At 37.4% G+C, this 19,704-nt stretch overlaps 1 protein-coding gene across 2 annotated transcripts; it reads left to right on the forward strand.

Annotated features, from left to right (window-relative positions):
- Positions 1 to 1,350: 1,350 nt before the first annotated feature.
- On the forward strand, positions 1,351 to 15,132 carry LOC110113109 (hydroxycinnamoyltransferase 1). 2 transcript variants are annotated; one of them, XM_028697562.1, is made up of 3 exons: positions 1,351 to 1,590; positions 1,687 to 2,112; positions 13,749 to 15,132. In XM_028697562.1, exons 2-3 carry the CDS (start codon positions 1,699 to 1,701, stop codon positions 14,613 to 14,615), a joined length of 1,281 nt encoding a protein of 426 aa, XP_028553395.1. In that variant the 5' UTR covers positions 1,351 to 1,590; positions 1,687 to 1,698; the 3' UTR covers positions 14,616 to 15,132. The 2 variants fall into 2 exon arrangements, with proteins under 2 accessions (XP_028553395.1, XP_028553394.1); XM_028697561.1 differs by having other exon boundaries at positions 1,351 to 2,112.
- Positions 15,133 to 19,704: the final 4,572 nt, after the last annotated feature.

Here is a 19,704-nt window from a genome sequence, read left to right on the forward strand (position 1 = left end):
TTTTACTTAAAAATCTTAAACCCTAAATTTTGAATCCAAGCATTTGCACCAATCCATTTTTTTTGGCCTTGTTCCAAATGACTATAGTCCATCCTAAATACACCTAGGAACATACCTAAAACATGGTCAAGCACATTGAACCATGGGTGGCCAAAGTACTAAAATATCCTTAAGGGATACCTACCGTTGGCACCTTAGGATAAACCATAGTAAACCAACTCTAAATCAAATCAAATTTTGTCTAATCCCTGCTTATACCCTGGGCATGATTCCTAGTTCAGCCCAACTCCAAGCTAATTCCATGAGCGGCCTAACCTCAAAGTGAAGCTAGATGCACTCTTTCCCTGAGAAAGGCTAACTTTATCCAACTTCATCGAGGATATCTCCACCTTCCCTTGGCTCTAAGGGTATCTAATCACTGATTGTTTGATCAGGAGGCCATGGATAACCAAGGTGGCAATATGATTATAGTCCTAACATCATGGCTAACTATTTTTAATTACACTAGAATGCTCCAAGACAACCTTTCACTAAATTGTCCCTAACAACTAACGAGCTGAATTTATTTTGGCTGTCATTGAAATGAGTGGAAAACACCCTGAGATCGTCATATAAATAGCTCTTTCCTCATCTAAAATTGGTTGCACAAGTTGCACTTTCTTTACTACCAATAGCTCCATCAATCATCCCTAAACCTTTCCAAGCCCTATTTTACCCTTTAAACGAGAGAGAGAGAGAGAGAGAGAGAGAGTTATTTTATTATTCATATATAATCAAATAATGATGTTTAAACTTTTATATAAGCATATCATTATTTATACATATATTTTTGTTCTTTATAAATAAATGATGTGTACTTTTGCATATGTTTATGAGGAGCTTATATTTTATTTTTATGTACAAGATTTATGTGCATATAGTGGCAATGTTAAAAAAATAAAGAAGAACAAAATTTAATTTTATTATCTAAAGATATTATAAATAATTTTTTTTATCCTTAAGAACACCAAATGATAGACATTTATGAATATATATATATATATTATACATAGACTTATATGTTAAAATTTTAAAAAAGGTTCACCCATCAATCCACCCTCAAACATTCCGCATGCTTATAGAACTTAAGAGATTATTACATGCAAAGAATCGTTCAATTTTGTGTCCGTTAAAAATAAAAGCTCAACATTGAATAGCAAAAATGAAGTGATGAATCTCTCGAAGAACTTACACTTATCCAAAATAAATAAATTATTTAAATTATGTCGTGAATGTTCAAATTTGAACAAGAGGGAAAATGTATAAATAATAAAAATGTCATAGGATTTCTGAAATTTTCACCTGATTTTTTTTAGAAACAACCCTCCAGCACACTACCACCATCACCGCCCCCGATGCATTATAAAATGTGCGACCGCTGAGAACGTGCATCAGCTCACCAACCCCAACGTCCGCTGTTCTTCACTCTCTCTCTCTCTCTCTTTAAATCTCCCGCTCCTCTGTTTTACCTATTCTATTTCTGTTTTTCCTATTCCCATTTGATTTCTTGTTGTTAATACGGAGGTCTAGTCTTCTCTTGTCCGATTTGAGGTACTTTCTTCCATTATGATCACTTAATTTTCACCTTGAAATCGGTCAGCTCATCGCCATCGGAGTTTGATTTCTTTCGATTGATCGATCGAGCAGGAGACGGCGGAGATGATTATTAACGTACGGGAGACAGTTATGGTGAAGCCGGGGGCTGAGACGCCGCGGCGAAGGATTTGGAACTCGAATCTAGATCTGGTGGTGCCGCGGTTCCACACACCGAGCGTATACTTCTACCGGCGACCAGAGATGGAGGGTGATGGGTTTTTTAATGCGCAAAAGCTTAAAGACGCGCTGGCGAAGACGCTGGTGCCTTTCTACCCGATGGCCGGCCGGCTTGCTAAGGATGAGGATGGGAGGGTGGAGATCGATTGTAACGCTGAGGGCGTTCTTTTGGTCTTCGCTGAGACGAATTCGACGGTTGAGGATTTTGGGGATTTTGCGCCAACGATGGAGATGAAGCGGCTAATCCCTATGGTCGAGTACACAGACGATATCTCTGCTTTTCCCCTTCTGGTACTCCAGGTATGGGCTGAACTCTGAATCAGGACTGATTTTCGCTCGTCCGCGTTTTTTTTTTAAAGTAAAGTTTAGGGAAAACATAGGATGAGCATATCTCATCAATTTTTTGAAGAGTGGATTTCAAAAATTCACACATGTCAATTTTTTATAATATTTATATATTATCTTTATAAAAATATTTTAATATTTTGTTATTCTATTCGAAGTCTTACCTTATATTGTATATCAACTGTCTTATTATTTTACATTTATCTGAAAATTTTAAATATCATATATTAAGATCTTGAATTGATAACACGTTAGTTGAAAATAAATTTAAAAATTCTGACAGATTAGATGCAACGGCTCACTTTGAATATTAAATTAATTATTATTTTTTAATATTATAATTTAATTATAAAAATAATTCCAAATGTTCAGAATAATTGATCATACTCAAAACCGGACGTCTCAATCAATTACTGTTTTTCAGAGTGAAATAGGATAAACTAGTACAGCACTTCTCGGTATATCTAAATGATTCAAAATGCATAAAAGTGTGGTTAAATAGATTAATTTTCTTGACTTTTTTTTTAGTCACGTGATAAATATAAAATTTTTTGTACATGTGAATATTATATTTCGACAGAAATTTGTTAGCCAATTGGCAAAAGCCACTTACAAGCTGCGTGAATAAATTTGTATATCATTGATAAAGATGCATTCTAGGTCAAAATCCATTCGAATGTAATTCGGTTTATTTAACCTTTGAATTTAAACCCAAAATATCAATTTCTTTGTATGGATGAGAAACTATTTCATAAGTAAATACATAAATCTTAAAAATTTTAAGAACCTATAGGATTTTGTGTGAAGAAGCACAATAATCATGAAAAGCTTGTGGCATGTATGGGATCCTCTTTTTTTTTTTTAATTATATTGTTTATATTTAATATGAAAAGAAAAATATATTTGATGTCTTATAAGTACTTTAATAAAAAAAAATCAGGCAAATGTCTCTTTATGAGTTCTCAATAAGTTTGGGAGAGAACGATCATTTGTGTGGTTTATAGGACATATAAGACGAGTATTGGGGATTTGACAAGGAATTTAGAGTATGTGTTGCAATGGCATGATACATAACTAATTCATCATCAAAGATCCCAGGAGGGAAATCCGAAAAAAAAAAATCATTTCCTCTCCTCAACCCGCTTTCCGTCTGCACCTCACTCTCCTCCTCCCTTTCTTCTATTCTCACAAAATCCAACTCCCTTCTCCATTTGAACTCCTCCATCAATATGATCAATCATGAATCTCAATGCATATTATAATTGAAAACTTCTTGAATTACAATAAGGATCGTCCTACTTTGATTTAAGCAAATGCATACTCAGGTGAACTTCTTGATGAGATAAACCCATCAACACTAAATGGGATCCAAACCAATTCCAAATAAGCCAAAATCAAGCACTTGAAGAATAATTCGAACCTTCGAAACATTTATTGGGTGATCAAATGATATCAAAATATTACATATTTATAGTCATATCTATTGTCTTGACAAGATGAATCCTATTGAATCATGTTTTGTTCGGTGTATGATGCTGAGTCGTACTTTACGCTACCTGTGAACTGGGAGCTTGTAGGGAGATAATTATTTCGGAATTAGATCCACGCAGTCTGGTTTGTTCGTCGATGAACTCGCTGGCGGATGCTTGGCAAAAGGTCTTTCTTCTCAGCAATCGTTATTTGGGCCTAGTCGGCAGGCTAGGGTGAGTGGAGTTATTGAAGAATATTGTTGAATTCTCCCTTTCTGAGGAGAAGAAGATCCACCGAGAGACGATAAGAAAGTGAATCATTTGGAGAAAGAGATTGCCCAGTTGCGCGAGCATCACAAGTTCGAATGAATCATCGAGAGCTGAAGCTTTGTCGGTCGTAGAGGCCAAAGACTAGTCTGAGGCGACAACTACTGATTATATTGTGGACGTCAAGGCCAAAGAGCAAGCTACGGCGACCGTTGCCGAGTTTACAGGTAAGTTGAATGAAGCGCTCCATGTTATCCGTGGCGAAAATTTTGCGCGCATGCTAGGTGATCGATACTTTGACGGGCAAGAAGTGATATTCATTCGTGATTTAATAAATGAGTCACATCGGCCTCCTGTAATTCTTTTTTGACATAATGTAAAGAGATGTAAAAAAATTTCTATTTTTCTTCTTTATTTTTCCCTTTTTTGTGAGAATTGTTGTTCTTGTTGACCATATGAGCAACCTAGACCCACTTTCCATTCCACGATAGCTCATTCCCCTGACAGCACTTAGATGATACTCGCCCCTCTAAGATCATCTTCCAACCTCACTCAACTTGCCCTTCTCAATAGCCATTCTCCTCGACATCGATGGGTGAATTATAACGAAGGATTGATGGGATCCCCCCATATCCAAGGCATACCCCATGCATATTTTCGAACCCTATAAAAATGGGGGAGGTTCGAATAGGAAGAGAAGCCCATAGCCTACAAACCGATCGATTAGGCCCACTAAGGAGATCAGCCTAAAAAGAGGATCATGCCTAAAAAGAAATGAAGAGAGATATTGTATTATGTTTCCCTTTTCTTAGCTTAAGCTCTGTAATGCAATGCTCTCTCTTTCATTATTCTTGTAACTTTGACTTGGATAATAAAGATTCTATCTAAATTCATACTTCATTTCTCTTCTCCTCTCTTTCTCCCTCATATTCATACTTCATTATCCTCTCCCTACATGCTCTCAATTAACAAAAGTAGCATGAAGTATAGCCATGTATCGTTCACCTAACAAAATAGGATACAACAAATCCAGCTAGCTCAATATCATTAAATTTTGATATCATTAAGACACTTAAATACTGAAAGAATAATATAAGAATTAGAAAATCAATATAGGTCATTTAATGAAGTGTTTCAGTCTTTGGCTATATTAACGAAGAACATCACTCTTAAAAATTATAAATATGCCGCCACTCTCTATATGAAGAAGACTACTTGACTTAAAATTCAAGAGAAGTTAGATGCTTGAAGAATCATACAGCTCCATCTGACCTCCATCATTGGACCACCATAATGAACCATCACCAACAAACTACGCAATTAGACCACCAACATCTAAACATCTCAATCAAATAACTAATGGCAGACCATCGCCATCGAACCATGGCAATCTGACTACCACCATACGAACACCTACATTGGAACACTCCCTTCTAATTATGACTTTCAAACCTAACCTTCAATTGTCAACTACAATCCTCTAACCATTATTGCCCAATTATGACCCTCTAATCACCATTGCCCAACTACACCCCATAGTCCTCTAATCATCATTCCTTGACAACCATCCTCCGGCCATAATTGCCATATTACGACCCTCTGAGTATCGTTGCTCAAATACAGTCCTCAACGCTTGACTACAGTCACTCAACCACTAGCGCCTAACCATAATCCCTTTAGCGCCAAACTACATTCCTTAAACTACCAAATTACGATCATCCAACCATTCCTTGACTACAATTGATGCAACATCAATATAAATGCCAAGGATAAGATCACAAACCAAGACCTACATTATAATTTGGGTCATTTATCATGCATAACTCTTCATACAAACTCGCGAATTTCTCATAATATTCTTAATATCATGGGAGAATGTCTTTATAACTTAATTAAAGCCCTCTTGATAAGTAGGGACGTTATATGAGTCAAGAAGATAAAGATCTTTATAAATTAATTAATTTCAAGAACATCCTACTTACCTTATTTGGTCAATTCAAAATTTTCAGCTATTTGTAAGCTTTTAATATTATTTTTTTGTTTATTTTATTTTTTTCTTATTATATGAGGACATATCCTCAATTCATATAATAGTATTTTGTCGTCTTCTAAGACTTTTGAAAATTGTCTAGGCTTAAGAATGCTTATAAATAGAACATTGCTTTGTACTTTTGATTAATTGAATAAAATTTATTTTTGCTTGTATCAATTTCATGTGGAAAGATTTGGTGGCTGCTCTATTCATTAGTGAAGCTTAGTGGCTGATCCCCTAGAGCTTTAGTGAGTCCTTAATTATCTTTTCTTACTTTTATTCCCCTTCTTATCCAACACAATTTTCATTGCATCCATTTAGCCTCAAGCGTAGCTTCCCTCAACCCCAAAACCCATAAAATGTATTTGAAACTCCCGAATATTCCCTCACTTCTCTCATAAACTTCCAAGGTTTCAAATTACCAATAATCCTAAGACACCATAGCCAACATCTCAATATAGAGAAATAATTTTCTGCTATGAGCAACCAAATTAAAAGTATCATAACTTGTCAACCACTAATTTAAAACCCATAAAAATATCACCATTTATTCTCTGACATCCTAAGCATTTGATATGGAGTTTCTCATTATTTCTCATATATATATATATATATATATATATATATATATATATATAGAGAGAGAGAGAGAGAGAGAGAGAGAGAGCCTAAAAGTTTCAGCTCCAAATTTGTCTAAAATCTAAATTTTGTTTTACCGCCACCTAATAACCCTCCCATCACAACTCTAAGTGAATACTAATCAAGTTATTGCCCTCGATATAAAAATACTCTAGGTCAACGATTCTCGAACTACCAATGTCTGATTATAGTCTTCCAATCATAATTGTCTAACTATATTCCTCCGGCCACTATCACCCATCTATGAAACTCTAACTACTTTCGTCCGACTATAATCCTTTGCCCATCATCAAATGAATTGTCTTCCAAACATTGTCGCCTGACTACGATCTCTTAGCCAGTATCACCCAACTATAATCTCGTTACTACTATCACTCGGTTATGCCGATGCGTACTCACTTTGTGGCCAATAGCATTGAGGCATGCCATTGCCTATTAGGGAGATGTGTGTCATCATCACAAAGGTTGACACTAGCCTAGTTTGTTACATTAAACATCAATGCATGTCAGTGCCTATAAGATTGATGATCAGTCAACACAAGCTCTAACTCTTGTTGTCAATGCTAATATTTTATCTTTGATATCCTCTCTTTAAAGAAGAATGAGAAAACATACAATAAATGATCTCTTGAATTTGGCTCAAATATTGCAAGACTCTTCCGACTTCTATCACATAATTTATTATACATAGTTCAAATATATGTATTATATGAAAACCTTCCTCAATCACGGGGAAGTGCATTATTTATAGTAAATAGCAAATATTAGGGAAATCATTTCAACTACAACATGCCCATGATTTTTCTCCTTTTTAATTTTTCGCATAGAACTATAATATTCCTTGCAACTTTTCTTTTATCTGTATGTGTTAGATCTTTTTACAAAGCTAAGCTTTTAAATGCTTTTTTCTCTAACATCATAAATGTTCTAGCACATAGTTATAGTAGGATAATGCCTTTATCATCCATTATTTTATCTATTATGAAAAAAGAAAGTTAAGACTCAAGGGCAAGTTTGGTTACAATTTTGAAGGGATAATATCCTAGACAGATTATAGTTAGAAACTCCTTTCTATTATTCATTATTATATTGAGGCCTACCTGTAATCTCAGAGGCATGATCATGCTAGCTTCTCAAGCATGGTTGTCACTGAGCATGTACTTTTATTCAATATTTTTATACATATAAGTTAATCTTGCGGGCAACTATACTTCTCAAAGTTTCTCTTAACTATAGAGAATTTTTCAAGAAAGTTCTAGGTGAATTTTAACTCCACAGTCCCAAATTAGGTTTCTACTCCTATATGAAAGTTATTTCCATAATCTTGAGAGGGCACTTATGGTCTAAAGATAGATTAATTTTTTTATTTGATTCATGATACACGTGGCATTCGCCCTCCCTCTATCAATATACAATCAAATCCTAGAGGAATTCAATTCTGCTTCTTCCACATAGGTTAATATGATCATACAATACTCTGATAAATAACCTTGGGATCTCTCAAACTCTTCCATACAACTTAACTTTACTAAGTAACAATCTGACAAAAAATATGAAATAGCTCAAAGATTTGTGTGAATTCTTCTTAACTTCTTTCGTATAAGCAAATGCTATCAAGCAACAACCTTGCATATTACTTTGAAAAGGTCAAATATCTTTGGCAGATTTTTCGTGGCCTCCTTCACGTAGGTTAACATCGTCAAGTAACACTTTGACAAATAATTTTCGATATGTCAAATATTCTTGGTGGATTTTTTTCGACATCTTCATCATAGGTTAACGTTAACAAGTGACACTTGACAAACTACATATGATAGAGAAAAAATCTTTGAAGGATTTCTTTAAACGTTTCCCATCATAGATTAAGGTTTAAGATGACACCTCATTCCAACAATCTAAGAAAGATAAAATTTCCAAAATAATTCTTCATAATCCTCAATATGGATAATGTGCTTGATTTAAAATTACAATATTGACAAAGCCTATTACCATTATATCGAAATGTCAATCACATCATGAAAAAAAGAGATGTAGGCATTGAAAAATGTTTTGTCTAGACATTAGGTTAGTATTATACTTAATACATCCTTAAAAAATTTTCATGATCGGGTACGAACCTCAAGGCAAATTCAAATTAGAAACTTCCAAAATTAAAATTGGGACCATCCGAACTCTGATTTTAGCAAACTTACACTTGACTTGAATGCCTCAAGAATACGAACCCAACGACACCAAATTCGACTCAATCTGAACCCAAATGAGTCCAAATCAATGACCCGAAGCGCTGTTGGAAGGTTCATACCACAATTTGGATTACCAAATAGTTTCCAAACATGACATGCTGGTAGTCGAATCAAGCAGCTCAACTAGACGAATTCAACGAGCCCAATATCATAGAATTATGACATCATTAAGTCCTTCAAATGACTAGCGAACGGTCCACGATTAAGGGATTTAACATCGGTCGTCCATCCAAACCACTCCTCATTTACACTTGGTCTTCATCTTATTTACGGGTCATGTCACTCTCATAAATCTATAAATAGAGCCACTCATTCCTCTTGTGAAGTGGGGGGATCCCAAGTAAGAGAGTAAGAGAAAGATCGGAGATCGCTCTTTCCACTTAGCTCTTCCTCGATCACCGCCCTGAGTTCCACCGGACCACCACCTAAAGTCGTAGGTCCACCGGACCACCACCTGACTACCGGAGTTTGGTCGAAGTTTCACAGGACTACCAGCTGACGTCAGTGTTCTGTCAGACCACCACTGATGCTCGGAGTTCCACTGGACCACCACCTGACGTCCGGAGTTCTACCGAACAACCACCTGATATCGTTGTTTCGCAGACCACCACCTGATGCTCGGAGTTCCACCAAACCACCACCTTATGCCTGAAATTCCACCGGACCACCACCTGACGCTCGAACATCTATCGGACCACCACCTAACGTCGGAATTCCGCCGGACCACCGCCTTACGACAATGGTCTTTCTGACCCTTGTCTTCTACCGATTACGGTCCTTCCGATCTCTATCGCCTACTACGGTCCTTCCGACCACCATCGTCAGACAACGTAGTTTCTTACATTTGTCTCCTGCCGACTACGATCCTTCCGACCTCCTCCGCCAGACAACGGTCATTCTGACCCCTGTCTCCTGCCGATTATAGTTCTTCTGACCTTCATCACCTACTACGGTCCTTCCAATATACATTGCCAGACAACGGTCTTTCTTACCCTTGTCTCCTGTCGACTTCGGTCCTTTCAATCTCTATCGCTTATTACGATCCTTATGACCTCCACCGCCAAACAACGGTCTTTATGAACACTGTCTCTTGCCGACTACGGTCCTTCCGACCTTTGTCGCCTACTACGGTCCTTCTGACCTCCATTGCCAGACAATGGTCTTTCTGACCCCTCCTGCTGACTACAGTCCTTCCAACCTCCATCGCCAACTACGGTCCTTCCGACCTACATCGCCAGATAACGGTCTTTCTGACCCTTATCTCCTACCGACCACGGTCCTTCCGATCTCTATCGCCTACTATGGTCTTTCAGACCTCCATCGTCAGACAATGGTCTTTCTCACTCCTATCTCCTGAAGACTACGTTCCTTCCGACCTTCGTCGCCTACTACGGTCCTTCTAACATCCCTCGTCAGACAACGGTCATTCCGACCACTATCACCCGACCCGATCTTTCTGACCTCCATCGCCCGTCGACTTTGGTATTGCCAATCAAATGAACATTTCAATACTAATTCTTCTAATTCCCACCCTGTAATATGATGTATATATTTGCTATATTAACCCAAGGCCTTCCTCCCAAGGAAGGGTCTCATTTGTAATCGACTACAAGTAATAGTGGATTCATTCAAACTGGGTTAAGACCCATGATTTTTCCCCCTTTTTCAGGGGTTTCCACATAAAAACGCTAGTGTTTCTTATGACGATACACCCTATCTTTTATTTGCTTGTGTGTTGGATCTTCGTACAAAGCTAAGACATTAAATTTTATATTTCTCTACCGCAACGAATATTCTAGGACGTAACAGTTTGGTGTCGTATGTGGAAACATCTTTCTTAAGTGGGGGTAATTTTTGCTCCAATATGTGAAAATCGTTCATGTCAACATCTTGACATCAATCATTACTGCATCAATTTTATGGGAATTAAATGTGGACTAGGGGCAATTATTGCTCCAATCTCTAAAGATCGTTCATATAAACACCCTGACATCAGTTATTTCTGCATCAATTTTGTGGAAATCAGATGCAGACTGGGGGGCAACCTTGACTCCAACTGTGGCCAAGAATATTTCTCCAATGCTTTCAATATCAAAATGATATTTCATGAAACTCTAAGTAAATTCAAAGATGTTTCCAATAAATTTTAAGCCCCATATAGTCCCTAGCTGAACTTCTACTTCTTGGGCAATGTTTTAATCTCAACCTTTTTTTTTTTTGAGAAACATCTTAATCTCAACCTTAAAAAGGCAGTAATGGTCTAAATATAGATCATTCTTCACCCTTGATTCGGGATATACGCGACATTTGCCCCCTCCCAATCAAGAAAAAATCAATCACAGGAGGATTCAATTCAACCTCTTCCACACAAGTTAACGTCATCGAGCAGCGCTCTGATATATAACATCGGATAAGCCATGCATTCTTGGTGGATTCTCTCGACCTCGTCCACACAGGTTAAACATCATTGAGCAGCGCTCTGACGTACAACCTCGGTTATGTCACACATTCTTGATGGATTCTCTCGACCTCTTCGACACATGTTAATGTAGCCAAAGCCCCATCATTTTTGAAGCCAAACATGTTGTCAATGAAGAGACCCCAACCATTAATGTTTGAAGAAGACCCCTAAACTTGAGAGCTCAGACATTTGAAGAATCACAAAGCATCATTAGACAACTATCGTCCAATTATAACCAACAAGCCACATCATTCTTATTACCACCATACGACTTGACCACTATACCAACACTATATCCTGGCTCTACTATATTATATCAATAATTTTTTTTTTTTCATTATGGGGAAGGACATCATTTAGAATTTTTTGAAGCCAAACATGTTGTCAATGAGGAGACCCCAACCATTAATGTTTGAAGAAGACCCCTAAACTTGAGAGCTCAGACATTTGAAGAATCACAAAGCATCATTAGACAACTATCGTCCAATTATAACCAACAAGCCACATCATTCTTATTACCACCATACGACTTGACCACTATACCAACACTATATTCTGGCTCTACTATATTATATCAATACTTTTTTTTTCATTATGGGGAAGGGCATCATTTAGAATTGATGACATATATTATTAAAATTTTTTTAATTTGGTCAAACCCTATGATTTTTCCTTTTTCAAGATTTTCACGTAAAAATCTGGTGTTTCTTATAATTCCTCTTTTATCTGTGTGAGTGCTAGATCTTTGTACAAAAGTATGATGTTAAACACTTTCTCTTTACTGCCTCAAATGTTCTAGCACAGGAACTGAGGGGGACATTGATGGGGATGGATGTGGAGGATGAAAGGGAGGGTAAGGCGACTAAAAGGATTGAGTGAAAGGGAAGTAGAGGAGACATCATAAGGCAACTAAAAGGATTGAGTGAAAGGGAAGTAGAGGAGACATCATTTGTGGTTGAGTGTTCGTCGACGAGGGGATCTGAAGATACTTTGAGAGGTTGAATGTTGAGTGGAGGTGTTGGGAGGGAAAAAATTATTTTTAGATATGAAGAACATTTAAAACCTTTCTTTATTAGATTTAAACGAGAACTTGACTTTTAATAGGACACAATGGAGAAAAAAGATTCATGTAGCCGACCCCACGTAGTGGGATAAAGGCTTGATGTTGTTGTTGTTGTTGTTGTTGAAGAACATTTAAAAGCTATTTTTTGGTATATTTTAAACAAGTAATTTTGTTTTTTAAAAAATAAAATAAATAATCAAACATATTTTTGTCTTTTTGAAATAGAATTTTAAAAATAAAAATTAGAAAAAAAAAAACTGATATTATTTTATTCATATCAATATCTAAGAGAGAATACAACCTCATATTATAAAGCTGGGGTTGGACATGAAGAGAGAGAAGATTTTACCTCTTCCTCTTCATAGAGTATTCGAAGTACAGTTCTTTCTCAACCTTCACTTTCTCCAGCCTTGAACACCTAAATTTATCTCATCACAGGAGAGCAATTTTCTTTCATTTACATCATCTCTTTGCTAGTTTTAATAGCAATCACAGATTCAATTTTTGTTGTCAATAGTGCCACCCAAAGTATAGAGATTGTGTCTAGGTTTTCTTTAGATCCAAATCAATATGGCACTGTGATTTTAAGTCAATTGTTTTTCAATTTAAAAAGTAATTCATTTTACATTCAAGATTCTGGGATTCACTTCTCAGGTTCAGTCCTTAACTTGGATACAAAAGTGATCCAACAATTAAAATGCATTGGATTTAGGCTTCTGTAAGGAAAGCTTTCTTAATATTTTTTAAAGTAGCTTTCTAGAATAAAAATTAAAAAATTTGTATTAAAAAACTGCTTTAAGAAATAGTAAGGGGTCTTGGGTTCGAGCCTTGTGTATGCGATGTGTGTGAGTCTACTTAATTTGCCTAAATGTAAAAAAAAAAAAAACTTTTTTAATAAAAAAACTACTGTCATAAAGGAAAAATTACTACGTGCTGTGTGCGGATGTGTCTGGAGGTCAATTCGGAATCACCACATCACCCAATGTATGTGGCATTTCCAAATTGTCCTCCGGATACATCTGGACTCCACAGGTAATAATCTCTCATCCTGATTATTACCTCATCATGAAGTGTTGAAACTATTGTATTTGTTGATTCCCATCCCATTGGAATTGGATTTGGAATTTGTCGTCTCCTCCCTCCAAGTTGCATTTCTTGACTTTCTTGGCTGATTCACAATTGAAAAATTGACTTCCATTCTCTTATACTGTAACAAAGTTTTAATTTCATTTTGCTTTCCAAATATTAAATCATTTTAATTTACAAATAAATTTAAAAAAATGAAGATATTTATCATGAAGTATAATCTCCATGGATATAAAATAAAATAAAATAAAAATTTAATTTTGTTCATGCGGAGTAAACTGATTTGAAAAGGATTTTTAATCCGCCATTGACTGTATCCGCATGGTCGCAGATTACCTACTTCAAGTGCGGCGGCGCGTCTCTCGGCGTCGGCATGCAACACCACGTGGCCGACGGCTACTCCGGCATCCACTTCATCAATTCCTGGTCCGACGTGACGCGCGGTCTCGGGCATCTCCCTCCCCCTTCATCGATCGCACCTCCTCCGCGCCGCAACCCCCCCCCCCACCTTCCCCACATCGAATACCACCCCCTCCCTCCATTGTCCACCCCCACCCCCACCGCCACCCCTTCCTCCACCGCCGTCAACATCTTCCACGTCAGCCGCACCCATCTCAACCTCCTCAAATCAAAAACCGCCACCACCAACTCCAACCCCCGCTTCAGCTCCTACTCCCTCATCGCCGCGCACGTGTGGCGCTGCGCTTGCGCCGCACGTGCTCTCCCTCCCAACCAACTCTCCAAACTCTACATCGCCACCGACGGCCGCAAGCGGCTTCAGCCCTTGCTTCCAGATGGCTATTTCGGAAACGTTATATTCACGGCGACGCCGTTAGCGACGGCCGGTGAGATGGGCGACGCCGCGGGGATAATACAGGCGGCGTTAGGGCGCATGAACCCGGAGTATTTGAGGTCGGCGTTAGATTACTTGGAGGTTCAGCCGGATTTAACGGCGTTAGTGAGAGGCGCGCACACCTTCAGGTGCCCGAACATCGGGATTACGAGCTGGGTGAGTTTGCCTATCCACGAAGCGGATTTCGGGTGGGGAAAACCGATATTTATGGGTCCGGGAGGGATTGCCTACGAAGGCCTTTCGTTTGTTCTGCCCAGCGCGGCCGCCGATGGCAGTCTCAAGGTTGCCATTTCGCTGCAGGCGGAACACATGGCACGGTTCAAGGACCTGTTCTACCAATTCTGATTCTTCAGTGTTAGGAGAAATTATTATGTGCGGTATTCGGACAGTGTTGATCAATCAGAATGCATCACGTTAGTAGTATCGAGCAGCGGTAATTCGTAAGGGAGTAACGTGGCACATTCTTATTGATTTCCAGACGGTGTTCGACGTCCGCACTTAATAATTAATCCAGTTTTAGGAGGTGGAGGAAAATTATAATGATATCACAGAAGAAAAAAATGTTAGAATTTTTTAATATGAATTATATTATATTGAATTTAATAATTATTTGATACACTTTGAGATTAGCCTCATCACTAATCTTAAAGAATATATAATAATTATTAAATTCATTATTATACAATTTGTATGATGATATTCTAGCAATTTTTTTTTCCATGTCGAAATAAGATATTATAGCTTTGAATGAATATTTTCTTATGTTTTATATGGGAGTTTTTTAATTAGGTTTGTTAGAGGATCGGTACATTTGTCGAACAACTTGATATTTGCTTGTATAAGGGTTGTTTAGTTTCATTTATTTAAAGCTTGAATGAAATTTTTAAAGCTCTTCGTTTAAATGAATAAACTTGAATATGAATTTGTTTATTCATTTATGTTATGAGCACATTTGTTTGTTGTTTAATAAGTAGCTTGTTAGCTTGGTTGGTGGGCAAGTACGATGGGAAATTCTCAACTCGTGTTCGATTTTCCTCAAGCGTCAGCACCTCTTAAATGAGGCTCAATCAAGTGCGGGCCAGGAGGTTTATGATGTGGGTGCCTCTTCTAGATTAGTCGATGATTAATTATGCTGTCAAGCGCCCTTTCAGGGGTGGCAGTGGATGGATTTCCCATTCCCACAAAAAAAAAGTAGCTAGTGAAGAATTTAATAAAATGACTTTTAAATAATAGTTTAATTATTTATTTATATTGTTAATGGTATAAGCAAGATGAAATAAACAAATATCTAGATGTATAAATTTCATCAAATGATTTATATAATACTAAGTGAATTATTAGAATTTTATTAAAGTTTATAATTTTATTTATTACTAGCTTTAAGTCTATAGATTTACTCTACCATCAAATATACAAGTAATCAGATACAATTACTCAATAGTATCACAGGTTGAGCTGAATAATTCATGATTGTAAGAATGATTATGCTTAATGCCTCTACATATATAATATTCCACATCATAAATTGATCTTTAAGAATGATTATGCTTCATAATTAAAAAAAAAAAGTTCTAAAATAATAAAATTCATTATCATTGGATACCATTTAGTTCATGATTAAATGGCCAAAAAAGATTTATGGAATTTTGTTTATATTTAGTCCTACAATCAAGTTGCAAATATCTTAGATGAATTAATTGCAACATATCAATTTTTAGCTATCTAATAGTATTGTTGAAGAAGATAAAAAATAATTAACTTAATTAGGAGGGGTTGACAAATCAATTCAATTTCTATTAAAAAGTATAGTACAAATGTGTTTATAATGATCCAATCATGCCACTCAGTATAGGGCTTCCCAAAGGGAAATATATTATAACTAAAGAAGTCTCAATATCGTCAAGGCACGTCACTTCATGAAACCTGATTGATGCCCTGCAATTACTAAAATTGAGCGAAAATCGTATCTCATCTCAGAAAGCTTCCATCTCAGCTGTGTATTTATAATCCTCCCATAACATATTCCAAGATAAGCTCTCATTGATCTATCAAAATGAATTCGTAATATGCTCAAGAGAAATGCATGCAAGAAATTTGCATCTATAAAGTATCTAAAAAATCAAATTATGCATGAGTGATCAAATTTGAATTTAAATAATGATAAGAAGCTTGACTCTCAATGGCATTGATGTAATTCCATGCAAGTTTAAGTATTTTCTAAACTTGAACTTATTAATTTATTGAATCTATGTCTATTTTGTATTGCGTGTTTATGTTAATATATTATCTTTTTCAATCTCTATCATAGAAAGCCAAGCAAAGTAGCCGTTAAATTACATTAATTAATCTTAAATGCTATATTCCAAGTATGGCCCCATCACTATATCTTCTATTATCAGAAGATTCTCTAACGATGAGTACTCAATAATCATAAGAAAAATAATATTTTATTTTACTTTTTCAGTGCATAAAAGAAATAATAGCATTGATTCATCATCAAAAAATTATCTTGATTAGGAGCGAATGTCAATGCAAAATTAAGTTGGAAATTTTCAAAATTAAAATTGGGACCATTCGAACTCCGCAAACTTATAGTCAAAACTAAGTCTCTCAGAACTACGAACCCAATAACTATGAACCCAACAACGCCAAAATCGACTCAATCTGAGCCCAAATGAGTTCAAATCAAGGACTCCAAGATTATTAGAAGGTTCAACCGCAATTTGGATTATCAAACGATTTTCAAACATGATAAGCTTATAGTCAAATCGAGTGGCTCGATGAAACAAATCCAACGAGTCCAAAATCACTAAATTTTGATATCGCTAAGAAATTCAAATGCCCAGTAAATGGTCCATGATCAAGGGATTCATTATCGATCGGCCATCCAAACTACTCCACATTTACCCTTGATCTTCATCCTATTTACGGGCCATGCCACTCTAGAAAATTATAAATAGAGTCCCCCCAATATCATGAAAAGGGGCCCCAAGCAAGAGAGCAAGAGAGATATCGGAGATCGCTCTTTTCCCCTAGCTCCTCCTCGACCACCGCCCGGACTTTCGCCGGACCGCCACCTGATGCCAGGAGTTTCGTCGAACCACCACCTAATGCCCAAGGTTTCGCCGAACCAATACCTCATGCTCGAAGTTCTACTAGATCACCACCTAGCGCCCAGAGTATTGCCGGACCACCACCTAATGCCTGGAGTTCCGCTGGACCACCACCTGATGCCCAGAGTTCTACTGGACCACCACCAGGCGCCCAGAGTTTTGCCGAACCAACACCTGATGTCGGAGTTTCGCCAGACCACCTCCTAACACTCGGAGTTCCGTCAGACCACTACCTGATGACTGGAGTTCCGCCATACCACAACTTAACGCTCGGAGTTTCGCCGGACCACCACCTAATGCCCAGAGTTCTGCTTGACAACCACCTGATGCTCGGAGTTATGTCGGACCACCACATAATGCCTGGAGTTCTGACGGACAACCATATAATGTCCTGAGTTTTGCCATACCACCACCTTACACTGGAGTTCCATCAGACTACCACCTCACGCCCGAAATTTTGCCAGACCACCACCTAATGCTCAGAGTTCTGCCATACCACCACCTGGCGATGGAGTTCCGCTGGACCCCCACCTAACGCCTAGAGTTTCGTCGGACCACCACTTGACGCTCGGAGTTCCGCCAAACCATTGAATAATATTAGAAGTTTCGCCAGACCATCGAATAATGCCCGGACTTCCGCCGGACCATCGCCTTATGACAATGAATTTTCTGACCTCTGTCTCCTACCAACTAGTCCTTCCAATCTTCGTCGCCTACTACAGTCCTTCCAACATCCATCACTAAAAAATGGTTTTTCTGATCCTTTCTTCTGTCGACTACAGTCCTTTAACATGTGTTGCCTACTACGGTTCTTTTGACCTCCATCGCCAGAAAATGATCTTTCTGACCACTATCTCCTACCAACTATGATCCTTCCAACTCTCTCGCCATATTACAATATTTCTTACCACTATCTCTTATCATCTTTGGTCCTTCCGACCTCCCTCGCCAGACTACGACCCTTCCGACCACTATCACCAGACTAAGATCTTTCTAACCTCCGTCGCCCGCCGACTATGGTTCTGTCGACTAAACGAATATTTCAATATTAATTCTTCTGATTACCACCATTTAATATGATATACATTTGTTACATTAACTCAAGGTCTTCCCCCAATGATAGGCCTCATTTGTAATAAACTGCAAATAATAGTGGGTTCATTCAAACTGGGCCAGGCCTCATGGTTTTTCCCCTTTTTTAGAGGTTTTCATGTAAAAACTCTGGTGTTTATTATGATACTACACCATCTCTTTCATATGATTGATGGATCTTCATACAATGCTGAGACATTAAACTTTATACTTCTATATCGCCATGAATATTCCATAACGTAATAATTTGGCATTATCTCTGGGAACATGATTCCCGACTAGGGGGGATTTTTATTCCAATATCAAAAGGTCGTTCATGTCAATGTCTTGGCATCATCTATTACTACATCAATTTTATGGAAATTAAAAGTGGACTGAGGGCCATTTTAACTACAATCGTGGTTAAGAAGATTCATCTAATATTTCCAACATCCAAGGTAATATCTAGGGAAACTATTTTCAGGAAACTCCTAGTGAATACAATGATGCTTCTAATAAATCATAAGTCCTTAATTAAACTTATACTCCTTATGCAAGGTCTTAATCTCTATCTAAAAAAGGCAATAATGATTTTAAGGTATATTATTCTTTACCTTTAATTCGGGATACACGCGACATTCGCCCCCTCCCAATTAAGGCAAGATTGATCCGATCCCAAGGGAAGTCTATTCGACCTCTTTAACTCAGGTTAATGTCATTGAGCAGATCTCTAACATACAACCTCTGATATGCATATATCTTTGATGAATTCTTTTAACATCTTTCACAACCTCTTCAATATATGTTAACATCATCGAGCAGTCCTCTGATATACAACCTCAAATAGGTCATATATTTTTGGTGGATTATATCGACCTCTTTTATATAGGTTATCGTCATTGAGAGTGCTCTGACATACAATCTTGGATAGGGCATACATCCTTGGTGGATTCTCTCGATCTCTTCCATACAAGTTAATATCATCGAGCAGTGTTCTGACATACAACCTCAGATAGGTTATATACCATTAGTGTATTCTCTAAGGAGCTAGAGACGCTAGCTCGACTGAAAGGAACATCTTTAATATAGGCTAACATCATCGAGTAGTCCTTTGACATACAATCTCGTATAGGTCATACATCCTTAGTGGATTCTCTTAACCTCTTTCATACATGTTATCGTCATCGAGCAGTGCTCTGATATTCAATCTTAGATAGGTCACACATCATCATTAAGTAGTGCTTTGACAT

Source organism: Dendrobium catenatum, unplaced genomic scaffold, assembly GCF_001605985.2.
Source record: "Dendrobium catenatum unplaced genomic scaffold, ASM160598v2 fragScaff_scaffold_972, whole genome shotgun sequence".
NCBI classification, from domain to species: domain Eukaryota; kingdom Viridiplantae; phylum Streptophyta; class Magnoliopsida; order Asparagales; family Orchidaceae; genus Dendrobium; species Dendrobium catenatum.